At 41.0% G+C, this 26,620-nt stretch overlaps 1 protein-coding gene across 4 annotated transcripts; it reads right to left on the bottom strand.

The window, feature by feature from the left end:
- Positions 1 to 987: 987 nt before the first annotated feature.
- ILF3 (interleukin enhancer binding factor 3) lies at positions 988 to 26,006 on the bottom strand. Of its 4 annotated transcripts, none has more exons than XM_031947530.1 (21): positions 25,427 to 25,665; positions 22,797 to 22,848; positions 16,403 to 16,512; positions 16,087 to 16,313; positions 15,796 to 15,973; positions 14,910 to 15,057; positions 13,509 to 13,600; positions 13,045 to 13,140; positions 12,466 to 12,577; positions 11,939 to 12,036; positions 11,237 to 11,348; positions 11,007 to 11,117; positions 10,569 to 10,768; positions 10,165 to 10,335; positions 9,089 to 9,226; positions 8,657 to 8,833; positions 8,010 to 8,163; positions 7,732 to 7,785; positions 3,128 to 3,496; positions 1,823 to 1,954; positions 988 to 1,702 (listed from the first exon to the last, which is right to left on the bottom strand). In XM_031947530.1, the coding sequence occupies exons 3-21, from the start codon at positions 16,403 to 16,405 to the stop codon at positions 1,569 to 1,571; spliced, it is 2,706 nt and encodes a 901-aa protein (XP_031803390.1). In that variant the 5' UTR covers positions 16,406 to 16,512; positions 22,797 to 22,848; positions 25,427 to 25,665; the 3' UTR covers positions 988 to 1,568. The 4 variants fall into 4 exon arrangements, with proteins under 4 accessions (XP_031803390.1, XP_031803388.1, XP_031803389.1 ...); XM_031947528.1 differs by having other exon boundaries at positions 8,010 to 8,166; positions 25,427 to 25,661; XM_031947529.1 differs by lacking the exon at positions 22,797 to 22,848 and having other exon boundaries at positions 8,010 to 8,166; positions 25,427 to 26,006.
- Between the last annotated feature and the right edge of the window lie 614 nt (positions 26,007 to 26,620).

The raw sequence follows: 26,620 nt of genomic DNA, 5'->3' as shown, positions 1-26,620 counted from the left end.
TCCTCCTCTCTAATCATCAAGGCTTATCCTGTCTCACTCATGTGGCACCTCAACAGGGTAGGGCACAGAAGGACTGCTGCCACCCCCAGCTTGGACACTGCTTTTCTCAATACAGACAAAGATCACAACTACTCTTTTTGGCTGTCATTACACAATTGACTTATATTAAGCTTGCAAGTCCGCTGAAATCTCCAAGGAAGTCAAGGAGACAGCCTAAGTCGACTCCCCTCTCATCACCATTTAGCCTTGAAAACGGGTTACTTGGCCCAGCCCAAGCAGAGCATCTTCTCAGGCCTTCAGACCCCGGCCTAAACCAAGCAACTTAAGGAAAAACCCCCAAGTCCTGGCGTTCAGCTTCCTTCAGCTGTTGATATCCACTTACTCAATTACTCCCCCTCCAACAACCTTAATTACAAGTCATCTTGGCAGGGCAATTTTAACGCCATGACAGGAAATAAAAGGCAGGATTGGGACTCTAGTCAAAGCAAGGAGAGATGCCAAGCAAATGGCTGGTTCTCCATATGCCTTCTGTACTTAAGCCTGCTTCTGGAGTAGCTATAAACACCAACCCCTAGGCTAAAGGAAATGGAGGCTTTACCCAAACAATAGCTCTGTGCTTCTGGACCTTCTCAAGGATCCTAGCCTAGCCCACATATGCATAGAAAAATCTAACATTCCTTCTCCCTATGGAGAAAACTTTCCTCATCCCACTTCACCTCAGCCTATCTTGATGGTGTCCCTCTACCCCCTGCCTCTGTCATTTTGGGGGGATGTTTAAATGGCTCTTTACGGACAGGAAGACTTTACCTACCAAAGGTGCTTGTTTCCAAAAGCTCGGGGGATTAAGAAGCCCCAAGAGAATCCTGCCCCCTCCAACCTGTCTTTCCCCACCTGCCACCCTGTACCTGCTCTCTCCCTGGCTTTGAACCAGGTGAGGGGGCAGCTTTTCCAGGGTTGGTGGGACAGACACGCAGGCCAGACATCGGCCCAAAGAGTTTTCTTCATCTTTATTTGTCTACATTCAGCTTAATTCAGATATCCTGCCTGAATGACCCAGACATACAAAAAAAAACAAAAAAAAAAAAAACAAAAAAAACAAAAAAAAACCCCACTCTTTCCCACTGGTTTTTAAAATAAAATCTTCACTTATAAAACTGAAACACTAAAGCATTAAAATACAGAAAGCTTGTTTAACTCACTTCACAAAAGCATTAACAGATGACGTATCCCTCACGTAACTATTTAAAGACGAACTTAGTTAACACTAACACCAATGTTAAATAGACGAAGGGATACTGAGTTGTATTAACTCAAAAACTCTATTCAGACAAAGTTGTAATGGTAACTAACAAACCATTAAATACACAGATGTCCCAAACACAGCTAAGTATGGAATTACAGGGAGATGCCACCATCAGAGTAGCCGCCTGCATATCACACAGAACACGGCAACATGAAACCTGGGGGGAAGGGTTGACATGTTAACTGTGATGCAATAAAACTGAATATTCAAATGGGGGGCGAGTGCAGAAGGTAACAAAACTTCACCCCTGGGGAGTAAAGGTAGTTTATCTGTACTGGTAATTCATGCTGTGATCATTTCTGCCATAGCCACCTTGCGAAGACTGGTAGGAACTGGGAGGCCCACTGTAATTCTGGCCTGAGCCTGGGGAATTGTAATTGGACTGTGAAGAGTAGCCACCTAAGGAGAGAACAGAAAATATAAATTGGAGTTAGGGTGAGAAGGTTCCAGCTATACTCTCTTTCCCACCGCCCTTTTCAAGAACCCAAGGCCCCAAACCCAGATAGAACAGATACCAACCTTGTTTGCCTTGGTAGGAGGAGCCACCACCAGAGCTGCCTCCATAGCCGCCATGTGACCCTGTGTTATAGGACGATCCACCTGACCCGTAGCTGTTCCCACCACCACCTCGGCCCCCGCTGCCACTGTAATCTGGAGTGGAGGGCAGAACAAAGCACTGTTAACTTCCCCTTCAACTTCCCCTAGCAAGGGAAGCCCTGACCCCTATATCAAGGTAGGCAAAGAAGCCTGGAGCTCTGCAGCTTACACCAAGGACCAGGCTCTGCACCTGCTGATAGATGAACTACACTCCTAAAGAAGGGTGGCTGATGCTTAAGTGATACTTCGTTGTGTCCACACTAAGCTGACCAAGTTCCTGCCTATGAGATTTCCCTTCAATGGCATCAGTCCAGGGACCAAGTTGCTCTCTTAAAATAAAAAAATTTCACAGATCAGTGCTGTTGAATTTCCTATTTACAACATTAACGCAAGTTTTATTTCTGGGATAGTTTCCCTTGACAATTCCTTACATGTTTCTCATCCTGCAACTCCCTCCAGTGTGGTTTCTTAAAAAGTCAGCATTTATGCCAGCTAATTTACTGTTTCAGAAAAAATCCAGATATTACTCCTACACCCAGGACAACTGATCATTTCATCTAAGCCTACCTTTATAGGAAGGCAATGAAAAAACAATCATGGCTCAGCAATGGGTAAGAACCACTCAGTTCCACTAAATATACTTAGGTTCAATTTGAGAGGTTAATAAATCACTATGAGGAGCAAGGAAATCGCATTATTAAGGAATAATCATTATTTTGACATGTTTTCTTTTTAGGCAATAACTAAGGACATTAAGCAAAGTCAATTGTTTCATGGCAAGGCCTGACTTCAAACCAATAAATCAGTGGCACCCCACTCCCTCATTCCTACCCAGGGTCAATAGGAAGCTCATGTTTCTGGACATAAAGAAGTCTAAAACTCATCTGGAATCCAGCTACATAATGGGACTGAGTTTAAGTAAAACAATCAAGGAATTAGGGGCTAGGGAATCTAATTTGGGAGTTTAAAAATCCTGCAAATTCTCAAATATACTTTTTTTGTATTGCCACTTTGTGCCCCACCTTCTTAAGTCCTTACCAGCTATTGAGCAGAGCAGAGCAGAGCTGAGGCAGAGGAGGCCTGAGCTTGTAGCCCATGCCAACTTGCCTTCACCAGCTAACAGACTAGAAGGAACTTCAATATTTCCATGGGGTTTGCTACCCCACCCAAATGCCCTGATTTCAATAGAGGTGCTATGAGGACATGGGTCACCCAAAGTCAACTCACTGAATTTGCTCTCGTAGTTATAGTCTGATCCACCTCCACCACCTGGGGAGTTGTAGGAATTTGAATAGGAGGAATAGTTGCCTTGTCCATGATTATAGCCCTTTTGTTTGCCTTGGGGTGGGCCATAATTGCTGTACTGGTTTTGGCTGTATGATGACTGTTGTTGGCCTTGGTGTGATTGGTACCCAGAACCGTAAGAAGGCTTCTGCTGGCCCCCATGCTGCTGCTTCTTCCCGCCGTGCTTTGGGGGTACTGGTGAATTGTAGTTGTCGCCTTGGTAGTAGGATCCATAGCCAGAAGAGCCGCCTCCACCGCCACCCCCGCCTCCACCAGCATTCCCAGAATGCCCACCGTTGCTGTAGAACTGACCTAAATGGAAGGGAGGGCATCAATTAGGTAGCAGAAGGAGGAAGATTCTATCTTCAAGAAAGTAAAAGTAACTCATGTTAAACCCCATTTTGAGGATATACCTGACATCTATTTCCCTTAGGACTTCTACTCCATCTATTCACAGAAGCTAATGCTAAGGTTTTAGGGACTTATTCTGAGGTCCAGAGAAATCTGAGCAATCACCCATCCATTCAAGAAGAAAAGTGGTCTGGGTTTGCTCCCAAATCCTCTCCAACCCCTTATCAGCTGATGTTAAGAATTAATCCTCCTTCAGGAGATGCTCAGGTGTAAGCAGGGAAGATGTTAGCTCTTGCAGTGGCTATTAATGTTTTAAAAGATCATAGATGGGCTGGTTTAGCTGATGACTTATGACCACTTAACACACCCACACCTCCCCAAAGCACCCAAGAAAAAAGCAGAACTGAGGCAGCATGGCATGGCAGAAAGCCAGTCTGGGATTCCCAGGCCTGTCTCTCACACACACTGCTTATTTTCAGGGCAAGTCAACACAATTCTTAATGCCCCAGGCAACCAGGCTATGGCCATGAAGTTTCAGACAAGTTGCCAATCTGCATCAGTGAAGGGAGTTTCTACACTGGGAGTTCCCTACACTGATGAAATCACACTAAAACCACCTTTTCCCCCACCAGCCACACCCCCCTCCCCAAAAGAAAGGAAAAGAAAAGCAAGGCTGACTTTAACCCCAGGGTCCGAGGAGAAGCAGCCAGTCTGGGACTGTTATATGGAAACCTCTCTGCCCCTGTACTTCACTGTGATAAGGCCAGCACAGACCCATGCTCATCTCCCTGGAAGGACAGGCAAGTCTTCATTACAGTCACAAACCTCCTTTGACCAGGGGCAGTATCAGCAAGAAGGAATGCCTGGATTGAAGCTGCCAAATCAGACAATTATTCTGAGATTGCCTGCTGGTTAGAAGGCCCCAAATGTAGACTTGGCAATATAAGCTGTTTCATCGCAGGATCATTCCTAGTAAAATGACCAGCAATCCCTTACAAGTGAAGATGTGCCCCTCAGGCTCATCCCAGAAACCCACAGTGCAAGAGTGCTGATGAGGCCAAAATATACATTTAGGCCAAATTAAGGCCAAAAGGCAAGCACTGCTTCTCCCAGATATCCCCCGGATAGGGGACCTAGGAAATGCCCCTACCCTGACCAGGCAGGTCTTTTCAATACGCCACTAGCACCATGCTTGGGAGCCAAGTTTAGAGCTCAGCTCTGGGTCACAGCCCCAGAGAGGCATGAACATGCAGTGGGATTGCAAAGCATGAGATGGATGTAGCTGCCATGTTCTCAGGAACTGAAGGTGAGACTGTGACCTCCATCAGCCCCTCACATCCAGCTCTGGGACATAATGATCCCTTTCTTTAACAAAATGCAACACCAAATGCCTACAATGTATGTAAGGCATGGTGCAAGGTGCTCTTCAGTTTAGATACCTTATGTATTTTTTCTTTGGCTTGCACAAGTAACTTGGGGCTTCATATAACCAAAGAAGCAAGTCAGCTTTAAAGAGACTATTCAAAGTCAATCTCGTATGTGAACCACCTCAAGTTTTTCGTAGTAGATTTATGGATGGTAAAGAGGGTGTGTGTGTGTGTGTGTGTGTGTGTGTGTGTATAAGAGAGAGAGAGAGAGAGAGAGAGAGAGAGAGAGACCAAGAGAGAGCGAGAGCGAGAGAGACAGACAGTTCAAGCCCCCAAACCAAAGTGACTTGAGGGGGTGGGGGTTGAGGGATACAGGGAATGACACTTTCCAATTCAGTCCAGTGAACCCAAGCAGAAAGCAAGAGCACCTAAGCTCTCTGTGAATAGATACAGCATGGAGTGTGCTTTCCTTGACAAGTTGACACTGTCTTTGCTAACAGGTAACTGGAACAGAAAGGTTAAGTACCAACCCCTTACGGCAAAGGGGCAAGCTTAGCCCGTGGCAAAGGAGAGGAGAGGTGGAACAGCACAACTTGGCCTTCACATTCTAATAACTAGATATTTATTTTGTGGCCTTTTGTTATTGGACTTATGGAATTGAGCCTTCATCCCACCCCAGCCCCCACCAGACCACTATCACTGAGTCCTGGGCAGCTTGAGGAACAATTAGACCAAGCTCATTTTCAAGTAACAAAGCCAAAACGCCAAGAAAGGAGACACATCCAACAATGCAGCAAAGCAAACATGCAATGCTCAGTGAAGAGATTGTGGAGAGATGGGGAAAGCAGAAATTTCTCCTTCAGGAAGATTACAAACAAATATTTCCATGGCCTCCCCAAATCTAGGTTTCAAGAAGGGTTTAATAACATCAGCACTAAGCTTAACATACACTTGAACACCTATGTTCAGTCTCTTCCCTCAATCAAGAACATGAATGAAGACACCAAAGTATCCAATGATTTACTTTAACATGTATTGATTTAAAAAAAAAAAAAAAAAAAAAAAGGGAGGGGGTGGCAGTTTTCCACCTCATTCAGGACAACATCTATTCCCTGGTATAAAAAGACATTATTCTCAAACAATAACTTTCTAAAAAAAATACATCATGCATTAAAAGTTTTAAAAAGTATTCACTGAATGTTTCAAACCTCTTTGAACAAGTGGTAAGTAATCATTTTTGACCAATTTCTGTGTCTGAACAAACTCAAAATCTTGCAAGTCAATGCAAAGATGCAGGCTTTGTGCGATAAGAACCGCTGACCGAAACAAGACAGAAGAGGACCATACAAATTTAAAACATAGTATTACAGCAAGAATAAAGGGCCATACACTTACAAGTGAAAGAGAATCTAGATGGAATGACCAAATGACTCCACATACTTCTGTATTAGAAGTCATGATAAGCTTCCAGGTCTTGGCCAAAAGTCATTATAGCAAAAGCCCCAGCAACACAAATCCCTGCTGCTGGTTTGCAACCAATGTCAAGTGCTTAAGGCCCTTTATACTTGATTATAAAAAAAGCCCATAAAAAAATCTGAATCCATGCATTTTCAGCTGTGATCAGGACTTGCAAAATTTTACATCAACTCCTTAATGCCTGGATATTTATTGTACCAGTATTGGAAGCACAGTTACAATTCCTTTGAAAGTACACTAACTAGCTATCAGCCACAATTAATCCCATCCCTCAAGCAATAACCCACCAGTGTATTACAAAAGGATGGAGAAGTTAACTTAGCACATCTTACGATTCCACATACAATTTAACATTGTGCATGCTTAAAAAAGAGTCGGGCTGCACTAGATTCAGACATGGTGAAGTCTTTCTTATTACCATCAAAGGTATCAACCAGGTTTGGGAGTTTGTTAAAAGGTTTAAAATTCATACAAAACCTGCTGTAAATTAAGACAAAGGTAGATTAAAATGCTTCTGTATCTGTCCCTTAAATAAAGTAATGCTTTCCATAAAAAGCAAAGGTGGGCTTTTGCCTTTATGCTGAACAAAGCTGGCTCTAGAATTTTGTGCAACTTGGCACAAAAAACATTCTCTGAAAATTACTTTCCGCTTATTGTGAACATCAATACGACCAAGTTCAAAGGCAAATCACAATAAAAACTGCCACTGTCTTAAGTTCTGCAGGCTAAGAGTTTCAGACAAGCTGCGGTGAAAAGCCACGGTTGAGAAACCCAGTGAAGCACAGGGACACAGCACGGACACTTTGGATTTTGGAGTTCGAGAAAATTGGAGTAAAAAGCTGTTTTTTGTGCAATACTTTTAGATGATCTAGGAAGACCCAAAATCATGATAGCCGTAGCAGTCTGTGAAAAAGTCACCTACAAAAGGGGGAGACAGAGCAGAGAAAAAAAATTAGAATTGTTTTGAAGATGGCACAGAGCGCCACATATGAAACTCATGTTTTAGATTTCTCTGCTCCTGTAACCCCCCAATGAAGGCTTCTTCTGAATACAAATAGCTGGGCATTGTCAGGAAAGCATATTCACAAGAGTGGTGTATTGCTTCACATGGCTTAAAGCAGAGAAATTTAAAATATTTACATATTAAAAAGGAATTGTCAAGTCACATGGGTTTTGCACTTTAAAGGTTAAACAATATTAATCTCTCGCTCAACAACTTGCCCCATCTGCCAAAAAAGGGCTGTGCTATTAAGTCTTAGGTACAAGTAGGCCAGGTTTCAACTGTTCTAAGGCAAGTAGTGTTTGTGGGTTTCTTTTTAACTTTTAACTGATAGAACACAAACTAACACTTACTATATCCTGCTGTTGCAGAATTGCCACCGTAGCCATAGCTTCCATAGCCAGCTCCTAGAATAGGACAGAATAAAATTACTTGACTGTTGGTTAGGCCTCAGTGAGGGCAGCCAGGAGGGACAGCTCCTCTTCACAGCTTTCAAATTAACCTCTGAAAAGACTTCAATGGGGAACATTGGTGACAAATACTCATTTGTGAATTTTGAATTCCACACATTAAACAATCCAAAATCTTAAACAAGTTTAGAAGCAGAAGAGAACAAAATCTGCACTCTTACCAGCATTCATGTAGCCACCATGGTTGGCACCACCAAATCCACCTCGGCCTCTACCCCGACCTCGGATGTTCCCACCTCTACCTCGACCACGAATATTTGGGGGAGGAGGAACCTCATTGTGCATAGGGCCTCCCATTCCAAAGCCTGGGTTGTGCTGCTATAAGAGAAAATTTAAAAACATAGTCTGGTTAAACTCACACAAATGATTTACAATACTTCTAATAGTAGAACATGCAATGTACTCTTCCTATATTCCCACAGAGAAAGATATGGGCAACTTGAAGTCAGATTAAGAAATCCATACTAGAAAAAGTCTATCTATTATAGATATAGATAGATCTGTCTATCTATTATAGACAGGAAGCAATAAATAAAATAGATAGATGATTGGGGGGCCAGAAATCCACACTGAAATATTTCCTACATGAGTCAGAGAATAAAACAGTGGACTTGGAATAAGAAGTGCAGGACTCAACTTGCTTTAGTTAATGATTAGGTGTGTGACTGAACTGAATAGTCAAGACCTTTTATCCAAAAGTCAGGGATAATAGTGATAGCAGCTGCCTTATGAGGTTGTTGAAAAGACCAAATTAAAGAATGAAAACAACTTCTGTGTATTACCACTATCCATCATCAAAGGTACTCACCTTTGCAGCAAACTTCGGTCCTCCTCTCACAGGTACTGGTGCTCTCTTCTTTTTATTGGGCTCCAAGGCAACAGGAGCATCAGGGAACAACTTTTCTAATGCAGTGAGAGCAGCAAATGCCTTTGCAACCTTTTTATTTGAACCAGCTCCTTGAAACTTTTGCCCATCCACTTCAACCTATGAGAGAAAACAAGTATATGGGGAGGAGCATGAAATCAATATGATCAGACAGAGAAAGCAACAATTTCTTCAGTGCCTGAACAAGAGCTAAGTCATCTCAGGAAAAATGCTAGGCTCCAGGATACAATAGCACTTAAAATATTTCATTAAGATGTAAATTGGAAAACACTAATTTTCAGATATATCCTGAAAATTATAACTAACTCCATTTACTCAAAATAATACAAAGATTGAAGCACATGTTTCACTCACCTCCATGACAAAGCGTTTATCATGACTTCCTCCAGTCTCAGAGATAAGCTCATACTTAAGGCCACGCCTCTTCTCATTCAATTCCATGACTGGATTCTTGCCGTGTTTGGTCAAAATTGGACCCTGTTGTTTTACATTCTAAAAACAAATGTGAACCCTGATTAGAATTTCAGACATTTTCTGTGTCTCATTTTCATTTTCTAACCAAGTTCATACCGTGATCCTCCCAGCAGTTTATACAGGACCTCACAACAATTTTTTTTTTTAAATCTATTATTTTCATTCTCTTTCTCACTATATATTGTTCATGTAGTTAATGTACATGTAATCTGCCAATTTATCTCTCTTGGATCAATTACACTGAAAGTCACTGCCTTAAGTGCTCCCATGGTCTAGAACATTAACATAAGCCTAACCATTTATTTCTTTTCTTTTCTTTCAAGAATGTCTACACTTGCTCACTAAAAATTTAAGACTTCTCTAAAATTAGTCCAAACCAGTAAGAATGCTTATTTCTCACTAAGATTAAAGAGGTTTTCTCATAACAATCCTGTAAAGGAAGTTCAGTATAATCCCCATTTGTGTTACTATCAATATTATCAATTATTATTATTACTACTACCCTCATTTCCTAGATAAGGAAAACAGGCTCAGGAGGGTTAAATGACTCATCTCAAATTAGAGAGAGACAAGGTATAAAACCTAAGATTCCATTTAGGTTTTTCCAGACTCCACACCTGGTCAGGGTTCTTCCTATGCCAACCTCACCAAGTCCAAATGAGTGGCAGCCTTGTTGCACACAGAGCCATGCTACCAGTTGAGTACCCATAACCCCCAGTCACTATAAACTGTATGGACAGTGTCTTCATCCAGGGATCTGATTTAAGGCAGACTTTGTCAAATATGAAATAAAAGGGGAATAGCAATTGGAGCTTTAAGAGACCCATGGCTTTTAAATATTAAACTTCCTAAGGAAAAGCCTAAACAGAAAATTTCTGCTCCTTAGCTGAAAAATCAATCAGAAGCCAGGCAAGGAATTCCACAGCTTTCTGGCCAGAGCCCCTCTATGCACTCACCTCTGACGTCTGGTCTGGAGAAGGAAAAGCAGCGCTGGGAGTAGCAACAGTTTCCACTACAGGTGGAGGAGCAACAACCACAGGTTTCTGCTCTGTTTCCTCAGCAGAATCCTCCCCTTTATTTGATTCTTTACCTTCTGCTCCTGTAGGCAAACCCATGTCCTGTAACACCTGTAGAGGAAAGAGGCCCCCCCCCCCCAAATCTATCAACAAATGTTTCTACAAGAAGCAGTTTTTGTTCAAAAACACAAACATTTTGGTGCCAATTAGGTTTTTCAAAGTTCTTATTTTTCACAAATGATAGTCAAATAGTGTCAACAGTTCAAGGAGAGCTAAACATGAACTGGACTTGATTTGCTATGATTGTCAATAAAATCAAACTACAAATCATGAGCCACACTTACCTTTACAGCCACATGCAACTTGGCAGTCTTTTTGGATGGTCCAGAAGCCTCAAATGAACTTCCATCCACTTCAACAGACATAGTAAAAATAGGAGCATGGACTGGGCCAGTTTGGGAGACCAGTTTATACTGTAGCCCAGGTTTCAGCTGATTCAGTCTCATCAGTGCATTCATAGCTTGTGGGGGTTCTGTCTTTTCCTCTAAATAAGAACACAGTATTTTTCTTCTTAGGAATCGAATAAGTCAGCTTACTTTACCCAATTGACCTAACAGCATATGTACCATTTTTTAAATCAGGAACATAACTATCCTTAGTTTTTTCTGCTATTCATTACCACAGAATATATCATCACACATTTTTAACAACAAATTCCCCAGCCAAACTGAAACTTTCGATCACCTTACTGCTAATTCCTCCATCTGATAGGAATTCAGTACCTTTTTTTTGAATCTTTTTTTTCTTCTTGCTAGGAGATTTTTCTTCTCCATCCTCCTCCATGGGACGTTTCATTGGGGTAATGGCATAAGTGGTACTAGGAGGGATCTGGACTATAAAAATAAATACAAAAAAAGATGAAGGTTGAAACCTAAGATTGACAAGAAATCAGTGAGTTGATAGCAAGATGACAATTCAAGTCAAACAATGGAATTTAAAGTTGGATACTTACTAGTATAATCAACTGGGTTTTCGTTCTTTGGTTTCTTGGGCATCTTAGAAGGGAGAGGGTCCATACCAAGGACTTTGTGAAGCTGACCAAAAGCAGCAAGTCGCAGGGCATGCTAAAATGGGAAGAGGAGTTTTACTTGTCTACTCTACATTGACTGCAATTATGGTGTGTGCTCACTACTACTCATGAGGGGTCTCTAACCCTCCCGACCCCAAAAGTTGAGTGTCAATGCTGACTTCTCCCCTACAACAGCAAGGTGGCCCCCAACAAGTCAGAATTCAATCCTGACTGTTAGGGTCCCCAACCTTGCTGTGGTGGAAGACCAGCCTGTGATTGTCCCCCTTGCCCTCTCGTGAATACAGGGGTTCCCAACCTAGGGCCCATGCGCCACATGAAGTTGTATCATAACTATGTAGGGAAACAAGCCCTATTAACAGCAACAGTAACTGAATAAATTCCCATTGATCTCGGTGTCTAAAACAGCACTCGAGCATAATTAGGGATAGAAAACAACCACATATGGCACCATGGGAAAAAGAAAACCAGATTGGGGTCCCCTGTATTAGTATAAAATCCATTTACTTTTGGTCCCATATCTGACTAAGTTTCAAAGAGCTACACTAAAAATACCCAGTAAGAGAACTGGAGGCCAGTTATTAAAGACTGGGTAAGGGTTCACATTTGTAATGGAGATAACTATACCTGAGCACTCTGTGTGATATCTTCCCGTTGCTGTCTGTCTAGATGCCCAATAGCATCAGTGGCTTCTTTTTCACAAGGGTCATAAATGCCAGAACCATCTGAAGGCAGGAAACAAGGAAGATATGCAGAGGATTATCTTTTAGCGTCTCTGAAGAGGTTGTGTTGGTAGAGGGAATCAGGTGCTCCCCCTCCCGCCCCATCCACACCCAGCTCTGGAAACACACTGAGCGAGGTGACCCACTCAGCGTCCAGCCCTTTTAAGAAATAATCCACATGTATTTCAGAGCATGTTAAGTCACGTGGGAGTGGGTCACCACTGCCCTTGAATCGGTCCGCTAAAGCACTGATTTCACAGCTGCGGATTCCGGCACAGGGCTGGATATGATGGTGCAAGAGGGTAGTCACATGCTTATAACCTAAGTAGTGGACAAGGTATTGTTGCCCTAACCCAGTCAATGCACCACTGAGGAACAAGCCTCAGTCCCTTTCCTTTCCCTGCAAGTTTTAAAGCTGAGAAGTCACCCAACCTGGCATAACGATTCCAGATGCCAGGCACTCCAACACTCTTCTGAGGGCCTCGCCAGCTCCCATTGGTCGATTTGCTGTTCCAATTGACTTCTCACAGAGAAGCTCCAGGGGCTGAAAAATAATAGTGACTTTAAAAAAAAAAAAAGATAAAAGGAAAAAAATGCCAAAAGATTCCTAAGAGATTATTTCTCTGTGTGTGTGTGTGTGTGTGTGTGTGTATCTGCGGCTTCTGCATGCTCAACAATTCTTCCTAAAACAAGGACTTAAACTCGTGTAAAAGAAAATTTTGAGTCTGATATATCAAAGCCCTTTAGCTGATTGAATTGAATTCAACAAACATTAGAGAACTACTGTTTTCAAGTATTATGCTGGGTATGGGGAAATATGAAGTTTAGGTAAAGACATGATTGTAAAAATATGTATAACAAAATAATAAAAATAATAAAATCTCCAAAATGACAATTTCTGTGAAGCTAGAAATGGTTTCAGGTTACAGGAAACTTTTTGCCATTCACATAGAAAATCACACAAAGAAAGTACATAAAACTGTAGAAATGGCCATCAAAAGATACCCTTACCCATCCTCTAAGGGGAGCCCAAGTAGGAACACGGGTGCATAGGTCTCTCAGAACCCTGATGACTATGACACACGACTTCAGCCCATTAGCTCTGGCCTAGAGTAACAAAGCACAGGCACTTTAAATCAAAGCACCCCCAAACACCAAAGGCAAAGAATGTCTTGCAGTGCTACTTTGTCAAGGGTAAACAATGTAGAGGAACAACATTAAAGTTTATAGTTGAGTCATTATGATGTAGAAAAGCAACATTACTCTTAACACAAAGCAGCAACTATGCTTCTACTCCTTAACAAGTCCCCTTTTGGGATGTTAAATTCATTCAAGTGCTCCTTTTAGCGCTTGTACTCAACAGGCACTAAATTCAGCACAGCTGTCATCCCATGTTAAGTACTTTAATATAAAGTTAGCCAGTTAAAGTTTATGAATTTGCTACTTAAAGACAAATATAAGAACAAGATGCAAACCTGGAACCACTTGGCGTGTCGGAGTGACGCCAAGGCAGCAAGGCATTTCTGCCTGTCCAGAACGTCCGGGGGGTCGTTGACTGATAGCGTTTCTATTCATGGATGGAATAAGAAGACAAGGTACAGTTTGACCAAGGGGTTTCTGTCAGGTGGAAAGGGGATGTGGCAGCTTCCTAAAGGGCAGCTGAGGCTCCCAAAAGATGATGATCTCTACCCTTTACCAGGGAAGGAGAACCTAGAGTGTACTTGACTCTTCCCTAAGAGGAAAACTTAAAAACTGCAAAAAGGGAAGTTACTGCAAAAGGAAAAGTCCTATTTAAAGGGCAGGTTTATAAATTCTATCCTTTCTTTACATGTTATTACTTTCTGGGTTTTTTTTCCCCAAAACTACCTGATCCACAAACCAATAATAACTAAGAAAAAGGGAGTATTAAAATAAAATCCCTCTCTGCTTTCAATGTCATTTTAAAATTTCTAGAGCGAAGGGAACCACTTCCGCCCACAAGGCTTGACTGCCTTGGCCCCAGCCTGTGACAGAGAGAGTCCTGTTGGTCAAAGGTCCAGCGTCCCTAAAGTCGACAAACTAGAAGGCTTGGTAGACGAAGTCAGATATCAGAACCAAAGGCAATCAACAGATCACAGAAAAAAAAAGCATCTTCAGACTGTGCTGCAGCAAAATTGAAGTTAATTTTTTTTTCTTTTAATCTGTAGATCAGGGTTTTAGATAAGGCTAGTTCAAAAGCTTTATTTTACAAACTTATGAGCATTCGTGTGATGTTTACGATACAGAATTTGTTTTTTTATCGGAGTAAAACAAAAAAAATTCAAATGATCAGACATTAAGTCAACTTATAATTTCAAAAATATATTTAGATGAAAGCCTAACTTTATCCAAAACTCCACATCACACCTTTGGAGATTTTGTAAACTTCAACCACTAAAAATGGCCAGATGAAGAGACCAAATGAAGCACCTGTCATTTTTGCGGCAACACAAACTGCATTATCTCCAACTTCATGAACATGCAGAATTCATTCAAGTAGTCTTCAACAATTTTTGAAGAGTTTAAAATTACCATGTTTTCACTGTTTCAAAGGGCCACATAATGGATCGACACAAAAACAATTTCACAACATTTACATGAACACACTAAAGGCCCCAAATGAAAATGGTGAAGTCCCAAATGAAAAGTGCTACTCAATTTTAGCACAACCACTGTCAATCCCCTTAAGTTTCACAAAGGTGAACACAAGATTTGATTTTAAGACAAGGTGATGACATCTATTTAGGCATAATTTGATCAATACAATCTAAAACTGAATAGCACATTTGAATAGTGAGTTAACACCAATATTTTCAAGTTTCCAGACGACTGTGCTGACTATATTCAGCCTTCCATACCTCCAGCTAAAAGTTTTTCCATTTCTTCCCTGACAACAGGTGATGTCAAATGAATGGTCAAGGACAATGGAGGTTCTTTTGTATTTTTTATTACAATTGCTGCTTCACCAATGGATTGGATTATTTCATATTTGTCTTCTGTAATAGCCTGCAAAACAGAATTAAAAAAAAAAAATTCAAAATACTTTTCACCCCAAGTTGTAATTACTATCTCAATCCAGTACTCTATATTAAGACAGAATTATTTAGGGTTTGTTTATTAGCTTTTTCATTTACATTTCACAGCTGAGAAAGATGGTGGCTTACTTAAGGAAAATCTCAAATAAAAACTGAACTTAAAAAAAAAAAGATATGGTAAGAGATGTTAAATCTTATGCTTTACAAAAGTATTTAACATATTAAGCAATAAATGCATCCTGAGCCCATTTGAAAAAAAAAAAAGTATCTATTTTTGTGCAACTTTCTAAGAACACGTTTACTACGTGAAGCAACACTGAGCAGTAGAGGTTAAATTGTATTTCTCAGATTATTTGAATTTCAATTTTGTTCTCTGTGTCCTAGGCAAAAGTTGACTAATAAAGGGGAGGAGGGAGGATCTACATTTTAATTAATTCTGGTATCAAACAAATTAGTCTTACTTTTGGCACTATCATAAACACAAGATATATTGCTTAGTAGGTTTACAATGAAGTAGAAAACATTAATAATTAAAAGACCAGGTTAATACCATACAGATGAAAATATTCAGTTTAACATACATATAAAATATGCATCTAAAATGAAGAAAGCAAGTTGTAAAATTTTACAAAATGGTTCTCCAAAAATGATTCTTAGTCTGTGACAGAGGTAGTGAGCAGGGTTACTGCCTCCAAAGAGTTATACTCACAGCAAGCTGGACTCCCAAGTTGTCCGCCACTTTGTCCAAAAGGGCAGTTGTGGGTTTCTCCTTACACAAAAGGACTAATTCCAGATCCAAATCCCCCTTGAGCAGGAGACCCTTTGCTACCAAGCCAACCCGCATCACTCCTCGCAGAGTCCTGGTTAAGTGCTCAGTCTTCTGTTCCCTGAGAGACAAACAAATAAATGTTATGAAGAAAGACTCACTTTGGTTGGAAACTCAGCCATTCCTCTGCCAATTGGCCACTTTTTTTTTTTTTAATACACAAAAGAAACTTACCCCCCTTCCTTGTTTTCTTCTTCAGCTACCACATCCATAGCCTCAGGTTCAGGCTGCTCTCCACTGACTTTTTCCTGTTCATCAATCCAATCAGACACAGCTTTAAGTGCTCGTTCTGTATGGGATACCATGTTCTGAACAGCTTCCAATTCTTCCTGAGTTGGATAAACAGCAGAGTGCTTTGCCATCACATGGCGGTCATCATTCACAAAAATACGCATCGGCCGCTGGAAAATACAAACAATTCAAGGTTATAAATCTTAAAGAGAAATAGATTACCATATAAATGCAAGAGCTAAGAATATTAGTAGCTTACCATTTTTTATCTCTTGCGATTTCTTTTGTAGTGTCTGAGAATTAAATTTTTGCTAATTTTTCAAACCGTATGACAGTTGTACTTGGATGTATCAATTCTGCAACTTTTATCTAAAAAAATCAGAAAAGGTATTCAGTCCAGTGAACTGTAGGTTCCATCAGTAGTTACTAAAATATTAATAAGTAGTTATTTGTCATGCTGATGAAGCAAGAGCATATAGTAAAACAGTGCTTTACTATATTTTTAAACAATTCATTGAGGAGTTAAGGGTTTCAAAAACCAATTATAAATTGCCTTCAAGTGATACCACTAGAATGGTATTGAAGATACTATAGACATAGAAAAGATATAGCAAAGCAGTGGAGTTGGTATGAAGATTAGAACAGAACAGCAATGGAAAGAAAGATCCTTAAATCTTCAGAGAAGAACACACCTACTCAAAATAACAAATGTCAAATATGTTAATATATGACATCATCCTCAATCAAGATAATCCCTCAAATCTCATCTATCATTTACAACTTAAATGTACACCAGATTACATAGCTCTCCTATATTTTTCTCTCCTATACTTTTCATAGTTAAGAATGAAGAAAACAGAACAATTGATAAAGATAAGCTCCTAACAAATCACTCAATCTATATAACTGCTGACTCTTATACTTCCAAAATATGGTCAAGGTACTAGAGCAACACTGTAGGAGAAAAGTTTTACATACATAATTCTGGTTGAATTAACATCATCCCACAAGGTCTAGGAACCACATAATAGTTCCAATTATAAATTCAAAGGCTTTACATTTTATACAGATGTGCAGGAGAATTCACTTCAAGGACCTACACAAAATTACCTATTTAAGAAGTTCAACAATCATGATGCCATGACATGCACATAAATATAAGATCAACAGATGCCACAATCGCTCAATACCTCAGGTGTCTGACTTGCTGAATTGGAATAATGTAAAGAATAATAGCTAGCCACCAGATGCTAACCTTAAAAATCATCAGGTATTTGCTTAACTCAGATACATGGCTCAATGTGGGATGGTTTTTACTTAAGAGGTTACAACCATAGTATGAACTAGCTTGGACCACAAAATAAAGGTTGGAAGGTTGAACTACAGGTGTCAATAATGTACCTTGATTTCACAAAGCATATAAAGTAAAAATTTCCAACCAAAACACTTTGCAACACTACTGATGCTTAATTTGTGGTCTGTCTCCCAAATACAGGGGAAAAAAAAGAATTCTTTTCATTTCAAACTCTTAACTCCATAAAACAAGAAGAGTTGCAGCAAGTCCTTTTCATCAACAATGAACTTATTTACATTATTTAGGCTAAAATACTGTTTATATTCAGTATTTTTTTTTTAATCTAGAAATACTCTATAGAGTGACAGTATGTATGAAATAAACATGACTGGCACACAAAGGTCATATTGGTAGTGTTGTTTCAATCATTCTGAAAAGTAATTTGGAATTAAGTTAATAGGGCCTCAAATGCTCATGCTCTCCAACTCAAGAGTTCCCATCACTGGGCCCTCCAAAGAGCAAAAAAGTCCCACACACATCAAAATATTTATAACAGCATGTTTTGTAGTAGCAAACAACTAGAAACAAAGTAGATGCCCATCAACTGACAAACGGCTGAACAAATTGTGATATGTGAATGTTAATGAAATATAACTGCATCATAAGAAACAAAAACAAAGAATACATAGAAAACTGGGAAGATATATGAAATGATAGAGGGAAGGAAGAAACAGGAAAACATAAAATAAAAATATAAATGGAAAGAACAACTTTTTTTTTTAAATTAACACTATATAATTAATTATAATGATCAAGCATAATCCAAAAAAGAAATAAAATTAATGTCCCTCTCTTGTTTTTTTTTGTTGCAAAGATAGAGGTGCAGAATATTGCATATATTGTCAAACTTAACTGATTCATTGGCAAGTTTTACTTAAGTGCTTTTTTTTTTTTTTCCCATTTTCTTCTTCTTCATTATGAGATAGCTCTAGCTACTAAGAGAGGGGAGAGAGATATATTTGGAAATGAAAATGATATTGTACCAAATTTATGACAATCAATTTAGGCCCCAAAGCCTAAATTGGGTGACCCTGAGCAAGCATTCATCTCTGTCCCAGGAAACTCTCTAAAACCATAGTACCAATATAAAGCAGATTTGCATTGGAAGATGGGGTTCTTCCTTGGGAGTTCTTCAATCAATACCTCTCACAGATCAACCAAATCATTTCCAATGGAACAGTAATGAACTGAACCAGCTATTCCCAGAAAAAGAACTCTGGGAGATGACTAAAAACCATTACATTGAATTCCCAATCCCTATATTTATGCACACATGCATTTTTGATTTCCTTCACAAGCTAATTGTACAATATTTCAGAGTCTGTTTCTTTTTGTACAGCAAAATAACGTTTTGGCCATGTATACTTATTGTGTATCTAATTTATATTTTAATGTATTTAACATCTACTGGTCATCCTGTCATCTGGGGGAGGGGGTGGGGGGGGGGGGTAAGAGGTAAAAAATTGGAACAAGAGGTTTGGCAATTGTTAATGCTGTAAAGTTACCCATGCATATATCCTGTAAATAAAAGGCTATTAAATTTAAAAAAAAATACCTCTCACAGGCCTCGTTACCAATAAATAAATAAAAGGGGGGGTGGGGAGGGGGGAGGATAGGCAGATGAGAAGACTTACACCTTTCTACCTTATTTGCAAAGGTGGGGAACTATGGATGTGGGATACTGCATATACCAAAAGATGTATATGATGTGTTTAGTTTTTGTAAACTACTTTTTTCCCTCTGTTTTTTGGTCTTTGTTATAAGGGATAGCTTTCTGGTATAGTAAAAAGATTACATGAAGAAATGAAAGTAATATGAAATAAAATATAGTAGTGACTTAAAAAGAAAAAGTACCAATTATGATACTGAAGTATAAAAAGTACGATACCTTTATTTACTGTATTCTCATTATTGCCTCCAAGTCAATAAGACCAATGAATGAAAGCAAGTAGCATATGAAAAGTCTTAGTAAGTAATTTAATTTCTAATATTTAATACCATACTATCTAGTTTTGATAAATCACCTCACCAGCTGTTTCTTCTAGCATCAGGCCACAATGCAATTACATGGCAATAGATGATGTATGTTTTCATGGATAGAATTAAGGGGTAATTATCAGAGTTATTTTAAAAAGCTAGAGTCCTTTACAGCCTAATAAACTGATATGCTGTTCTATTTATTTCATATATACAATCTAAATCAATCTTAAAAATCCCTTGGTAATAAATAATTGTGGAATACATCTCATTAATTTGATTCTATTATTTGTAAAAGGCAATCCCTTTCCAAAAAAGTTTTTAAGTAGTGCATATGATTTCTGGCACACAGCCCCCAAAACTTCTACAACACAACTGTCTTTGTGATTCTAATTTTATAAGGAAATAATAAAATAAAGCTGTGAAATACAACTAACCCATATGTGGCACAATTAACTCAATCCAGTTCAAACTCTTGCTCTCATCAAGCATTGAATTCTCCTTTATTCAGCTGAGAGAAAGCAATCAACAGTTTTCATATACCCTAAAAAAATTCTCCAAGCTGCACAAAGCTGAACATTTGTATAATCTTTGATTTAAAAAAAAAAAAAAAAAAACCCTTTGGGGGGAGGTATAGTGTTGGGAGATAAATAACATTACAAACTTGAGAGATAAATGAGGTACTATATAAATATAAAAAGTAGAGCTAGAAGGGCTTGGAATAGTCTGAAGGAAAAGGTGTAAAATATTAACAGAAAATTGATTACAGCAAGTTAAGTATGCATTTCTATTGTTCTCCTCGAAGGCATGTTTTCCACTGGAAAGTATTTTCCCATAGTCCTTCAAGATAGTAGTAGCCCTTCTATCCATAGACCTTTGCTAGCGCAAAGTTTCTAGAAAATAACAAAAATGGTAGGCCTAGATTCTAGTACGCCCAGAATCCTAATTCCATGCATGTGATAAAAAAAAAGGTAAAAACAAGCCAACTTGATGGTGAGTCTTATTAAAGTCTGAGATTCTGTTTCTAAATATTCAACTAGAGAAAAAGCATCCTAACAAGAAAAAAAATTTTATTAACAAGAAAAAATATTAAAAGCATTTTAATGATGGAGGGATCAACTTTTTCTTCCAATCACTAGTCTACTTCACCAGCCCTGAAATACATGTATAATACAAAGAAAACATTCAAAATGCCATTTGACAATCTCTCCTAATTACCAGAATGAGATTCTTTCAACTTGACATTAAAAAAAGATTCCTATTCCTTCAAATGGAGTGTGTTCTTGTATTCTTACCTCACAAGTTTCTTATACTCATCCTGCCCTATACAAAAGCCAGGGCCACCTGACAACATTCAAAATAAAAATCAGTTTAAAGCATAATAGTGAGTAAAAACACACTGGATTTGAGGTCAAGAAAGAACTAGATTAGCATCATCAGGACTCCAACACTTCATAACTGTATGACCCCAGGAAGTCCTCCAAACCTGTTTCTTCATTTTGTAGATGAAATGAAAATAAAATACAAAATGAAAATAACTTTTTCAAAGTTACACTACCCATCTAACATCACTGCAAGCAAAGTACTTTGTAAACCACAGAGCCATACAAATATAAAATGTTATACTGGCTAGTAAAAATCAAGTTACATCTAGTAAGTTTCTCTCTAATGCTTCACTGTGGTATGGGGCCAATCCTAGGTGGTTAAGATTTGGGATAGGAAGAAGGGGTTTTGGCCCTAGATTCTTCAGCCTTTTATCAACTGAGCACAATCTTTGTTAAGCAAAGCTCTACACCAACGCTAGTAAGGCTTTAGGTAGGGGGTTTGGTGGTAGCTTAAAAATAGGCTGTGTTCAAGAACCGACCTAATTAAAAATAATTCGATGAAGTGATTCCCCCCCCCCCACAGCAACTCTTAAACGTGCTTCTATCAATATTAGCTCTATTTATATATCAGTGATTAGAATTTTCATACTTATGAAATAATGTATCAATCAAGTCTTAATAAGAGCCTGAGAGTCGATACAAATCCCAGAGGGAATAAGTTTCCATTCAAAGGGCACTAAGGCCTGGAGTTATATTATTAGCCCATGTATATCTTATTTCCATTTCTGACCACTCTGAGTGATCAGTAAAATGAAGCAGCAATTGTTATTCATCTTCAGGAATTATGAAGAAAATAATTTAATTGACTTAACAAATCTGAAGATATCAACATGAGTATCAATGCCACTTATTTATAAACAAGATCTAATACAAATACAGGCATTAAGATTATGATATAAAATGAAACCCTCACATAAATGTTTTCACAGAACTAATTCTGTGTAAAACTTTTAAAAACCATTGGTAATCTTCCATTTATAAGAAGGAATTGTCTATGGTGGTGTAACTACTAATCAGCTATCTTTCTCACTCACCTCTCACTACATTCAAGTACCCAAGCTAAGTTTTTGATTAGTTAAGGTCAAAGTCACTGTAAAAGTATGGGACTATGAAAACCCACAGAAAAAGGAAAAATGCCCTTTAAAGCAGTAGTTCCCATCTTAGACCACAAAACTACTAAACTAAGAAGCAGCAAAAGTAACTCTATGTGTCCTATCTCATTTAATTTATCCAAGCCACTTGTGACAGTTGTAGGAAAAAAAAAAGTGAAATGGCAGAAAAAGTCCAGGGGGGAGGGGAAGAAATCAAGTAGTCTAATAATCCATTATGGAATAATCAGGAGTTGACTCTTCAGCTTTAGCCTCCCATTATCATACATGTTTCTTGTATGCACAACATCATTTACATGCTTGACTCCTCCACTAAACTATGAGTTTGTTGAGAACAGGGACCTATGCCTTTTTATGTGGTCCAGTTGCTTAGCAACAGTCCTAAAGGCCACATAGGCCCTTAATGCTTGTTGACTGAGGACATTACCTTTAACCAAAATCATTTAAAGTAAGCCTAAGAATAAGCATTTTCAAAAAAATGTTTAAATTAGTATTTCCAATGGGACTAGCTCAGATGAAATGATTCAACATCTCAAATATCCAGAGTCCAAATTTGAATGTGAAGGCATCGTACACATGTTAAAATAATGAGAATGATTCATTTCAACTATTACCATTACATATTTCCCTAAAAATGTATCAATAATATGCAATAAAAGTCAGTCTCTAATGCAATCTTGGTAACTAGAAGCTGCAATTCAAAATTGTTAAAAGTTTGTTAAATTAAGCCATTAGGATGGTCATTCTTTTTCATGTACATTTAAGAATAGCAACCATTCTAATTCTATTTTAACTTAAGTGGTTCACTTGTCAACTATATTGTTATACCTGTCAAGTACTGTCTTGGAAGAATCTCTGGATGTTTAACAGATCATATACCCTAGGAGACATAAAATTAATAAATGATGAGGATGAACAAAACAAATACACCTAACTCATGTTTAGAAGCATTATTTCTGCTAACATTTTTATGTCTGGCAGAAGCAGACATCCACTTACCTTAAAAAAAAAAAAAAAAAAAAAAAAAAAAAAAGATAAGCTAAAGTTATTGTAGCCTAAGCAACCAAAAACTGTAGCAAGAAATATGACGCCCACACCTCAGCTGAGAGGTAGAAGTTTTGTTTAGAAGAAAAAAAAAAAAAACACTAGCCTTGGATTCAAAAGATATAGGTTTGCATGCCACATATCACAAAAAAAAAAAAAAAAAAAAAAAACTTTTTTCTCTCTGAAGCAATTAAAGATGCAATTTGAAACAAATTACATGAGGATACAAAGTCCATATAGTTAGGTACCCACTTAAACTAAACTTTAAAAGCAGATTTCATTCTCAATATAGAAGTTCTGCTAAAGACCAACCAAAAGATGGACAGACTAGATGATGCTGCCATAAATAAAGAAGATGATATTCTTAGGAAACTCTAATACTTGCTCTTCTTTTGATATCTCCTCTATTCTATCACAAGTGGTGTTTAGATGGAATGTACAAAAAAGCACATTTTAAGACTCTGGAAATTCAAAATATTAACACTAATGACAATATACCACTTGAAAATAAATTCTCAAATTGAGAAAAAAATAATCTGATTTCAACAGTTAACAGAAAAGGAGCCTGTAGAATTGTGAGTATACTGCAAACAATTAAAGAAATTGTTCCCTTGGACCATTTTCCTTCAGTGAAAAGGCTTCCACTTGATTAAGGACAGTTCAGTTGCACGGTGATGTCCTTAGATCACAAACTTAAGGGCCAAGAACCTGACCCTAATGTAAAGGAGGCCAGGTTCTACATTCAGCACAGACCTTCCGCCAGCATTTAGGTGCAGAAAAAGACAACCAAATTTCACTCACAATCTCTGCAAAAAAATAGTAGCTGGTTAAAATCTGAGATTACTTTTGCACATTAAAGATGGAAAAAGACAATAATGCAGGCCTACAAAGTAACAGAAAAGTGCCATGAGAATCTCTTCCTCTCCCCACCTCTGAATTCACCGTTTTACTGTTCTTCATTTCCACACTTCAACATCAGGGCTGCTGCAAGACCAAATTTGGTACCTTAGCATCCTAACTCAACTGAATATGAGATTTCAAAGATGTAGCAAACAACTTCTCACCGATCTAAATTTACAAATGTTAAGAAAAACTCAAATCAGTGAAATCTAGAGGGAACAATGAAAGGCTTAATCAAATCCCCAGTTCAGTCTGGGAGATGACTTGCTTAACAATCTCGAGCACTCATTACTGATTCTTCTTTTCCTTTTTTGGGGGGTGGAACTGGGAGAGATTCCAGTGGGGTATGGAAAAGTTTCCCTAAAGCCAATTATTAAATCTCCCTTTTCTTTTACAGAAAATAATCCTTAGCTACATAAACCCAAGTCATTCCCCATCCCTCCTCCCTTTTCCGAAGCAGCAAGGAAAAGATCAGCAAGCCTAATGCCCGTACAGAGATGGAAGACTACAGGCTAGCCCGGGCTCTGCTCTGAGCACCTAAAGGAGCACCCACGCGCCCGAAGAGGACAAAGGAGGCAGCGGCGTTCACCAAAAAGACCAGTGGCAGTTTCCAAAACGACAAAAACGCAGCCTTTCCATCACCTCAAAATTAGCAACGAGAAAGCCAGGCCAAAGGCAATCCTAGCTCGTCACAATCCGCACAGGGGCCCAAGCAAGGCTCGCCTCCTCCGGAGGCCCACCCGCCCGTGCCTCCCGGACCCGGTGCCCAGGCGCAGGGCAGGGCAGGGCCGGGCCGCGAGCAGAGATCCCAGTATAAAGGGAGTCCCCGGTGGGGATGCAGTACCAAAAAGGGGCGTGTGCCGCGGGCCCGCGCCGGCTGTCCCGAGCCCAGAAACCGAGCTTAGGAGAGACTCCGCCGCCGCCCGGGGATGGGGGGTGGGCGGGATCCCCGCCGTGCCCGCGGGTCCCGGAGGAGCGGCCTGGGGAGGGGGGGGCGTGGACGGAGGACAAAGCCGGAGGCCGCGCCGGCAGCAAGAGGTAAGCAGCCCGCCGCTAGCACGCACGCACACACGCCCTCCCAGACGAGGCCGAGCCGGGCCCGTGAGAGGAGGCAGGATGCGGGGCCAGCACGCGCATGCCGCCGACACCGGCGCGAAGCTCCGCTGGGCACGGGGCTGGGGGGCGTGAGGATGAAGGGAACATGCGCGCGCACCGGGGCCTCACCGCCGCCATTTTGTTTCCTCGGCACAATGGGGGAGAGTAACGGCCGAGCGCGGGAGCGAGGCCGGGGATGGGGGAGGGGGCTCGGCAGCAAGAGGCGGGCGGGGACAGGGGCCGGCGCCAAGGCCCAGAGGCAGCGGCCGCACCGCTCTCCCGAGGGCGCCGCACGGCGCGTCAGAGACCCCGGTTCCCTGCCTCACGCCCGCGGGAGATCGGGCCCGGGGGAGGCCGCTGGGCCGCCGTGCGCAGGGGGGAGGGGGACGGAGGAGAGCCCCGCCGGGGCCCGCCCTTACCTTGTCGGCACCCCCTCGCCAGCAGCAGCAGCCGCCGCCGCCGCTGCCTCCTCCAGCGACAGCCCCCGGGTCCCCCAACCACGCGGTGCGCTGGGCTGCTCGGTCCGACTGCAATGGCGAGAGGAGGAGGAGGAGCCGGGGCCGGGGGCGAGCGGGCGGGCAGGCGGGCGGGAGCGCGCGCCGGAAAGATGAGGGCACGTGACCAATGGCGCCCCGCCCCCTTTTCTCTCTTCTCTCCGCGCAGGCTCCTCCGCCGGGACCCTTGTAGAGATGAGGGCGGGGGTGGGGAGAGCGGAGACCGTAGTTCGTAACACGTGACAGTGGCTAGAGCCTATGATGTCCCGTGCGTTCCTGGTCACATGTTAGTGGTGCGTTTTCTCTCTACCCTATAGTCGGCTGGTTGCCGGGAGTTGCTGCCGTCACGTGACAAGGGGGCAGAAGTTCGAGTGGGGCCGCCATCCTGGATTCAGAGCTGCGCAGGCGCAAACGCATACGCATTTGCAGAAGCATCTGCGGGAGAAGGCGTGACACTCCACCCCAGCTTAAGTTCTAATTCGTACTTCTCGGCTCTGCGGCGGCCTTTGAATGAAGGGACTGCTCCCGAAAAAGGGAGTGATTGTCACGTCCGGGTCCTCCTTTTTACAGACGGGGAAATCGAGGCCCAGTGAGGGCTAGCGACTGGTCCAGGAACACTCAGCCAGGACGCAGCAGAGCAAGAATTTTGAACGATCCCCGTGATTCCCAGTCTGCTCGTTCAGAACAGGGTGAGGAGCCGCTGTCAGGCTGGGCGGAGATCGCCTCGGCTGTTCGCCTTCACGTTGCGCTCCTCGCCCGAGTCAGGAAGCCCTGGGTTTAAGTTCTGCCCCTGACCCTTGCAGGCTTGGTGAAGCCGGAGCCCGCCTGGAGGCGCTCAGAGCCTGGGTTCAGGTTTTGCCTCTGAGGAGCGTCGCGTCATCTCTCGGCCCTCCAGGCGGATTCCTAAGACTAAGCTGCGGGGGAGGGGCGGGTGTCTTACAGGAGGTGTCCCCGGGGACCGTTTGTGGCGCCTTTGTGCTTCGAGCTTTCCCCGCGGCGCTGAGACTCCCCTGGAGGACGCCGGACACTAGCGCTTTCCAAACCGGAAAGTCCTACGTGGTTACTGACTGGTTACCCGGCTCCGACTTAGGTCGGGCTCCTCGCCGTGCTTCTCTCCGC

The sequence above is a fragment of the Sarcophilus harrisii genome, chromosome 1, assembly GCF_902635505.1.
Source record: "Sarcophilus harrisii chromosome 1, mSarHar1.11, whole genome shotgun sequence".
In the NCBI taxonomy this organism is placed as follows: domain Eukaryota; kingdom Metazoa; phylum Chordata; class Mammalia; order Dasyuromorphia; family Dasyuridae; genus Sarcophilus; species Sarcophilus harrisii.
Note: the sequence above shows the minus strand (reverse complement) of the source record. Positions and strands in the feature narration are given on the sequence as shown.

What these genes read in the sequence shown, in the direction of transcription:
- ILF3 (XM_031947529.1), bottom strand. An exon ending in GGAAAAACTTTTAGCTGGAG is followed by an intron (nt 13,601 to 14,909) that starts GTATGGAAGGCT and finishes ATCCATGAATAG; the next exon opens with AAACGCTATCAGTCAACGAC. An exon ending in TTCTGCAACAGCAGGATATA is followed by an intron (nt 3,497 to 7,731) that starts GTAAGTGTTAGT and finishes CCTTCCATTTAG; the next exon opens with GTCAGTTCTACAGCAACGGT.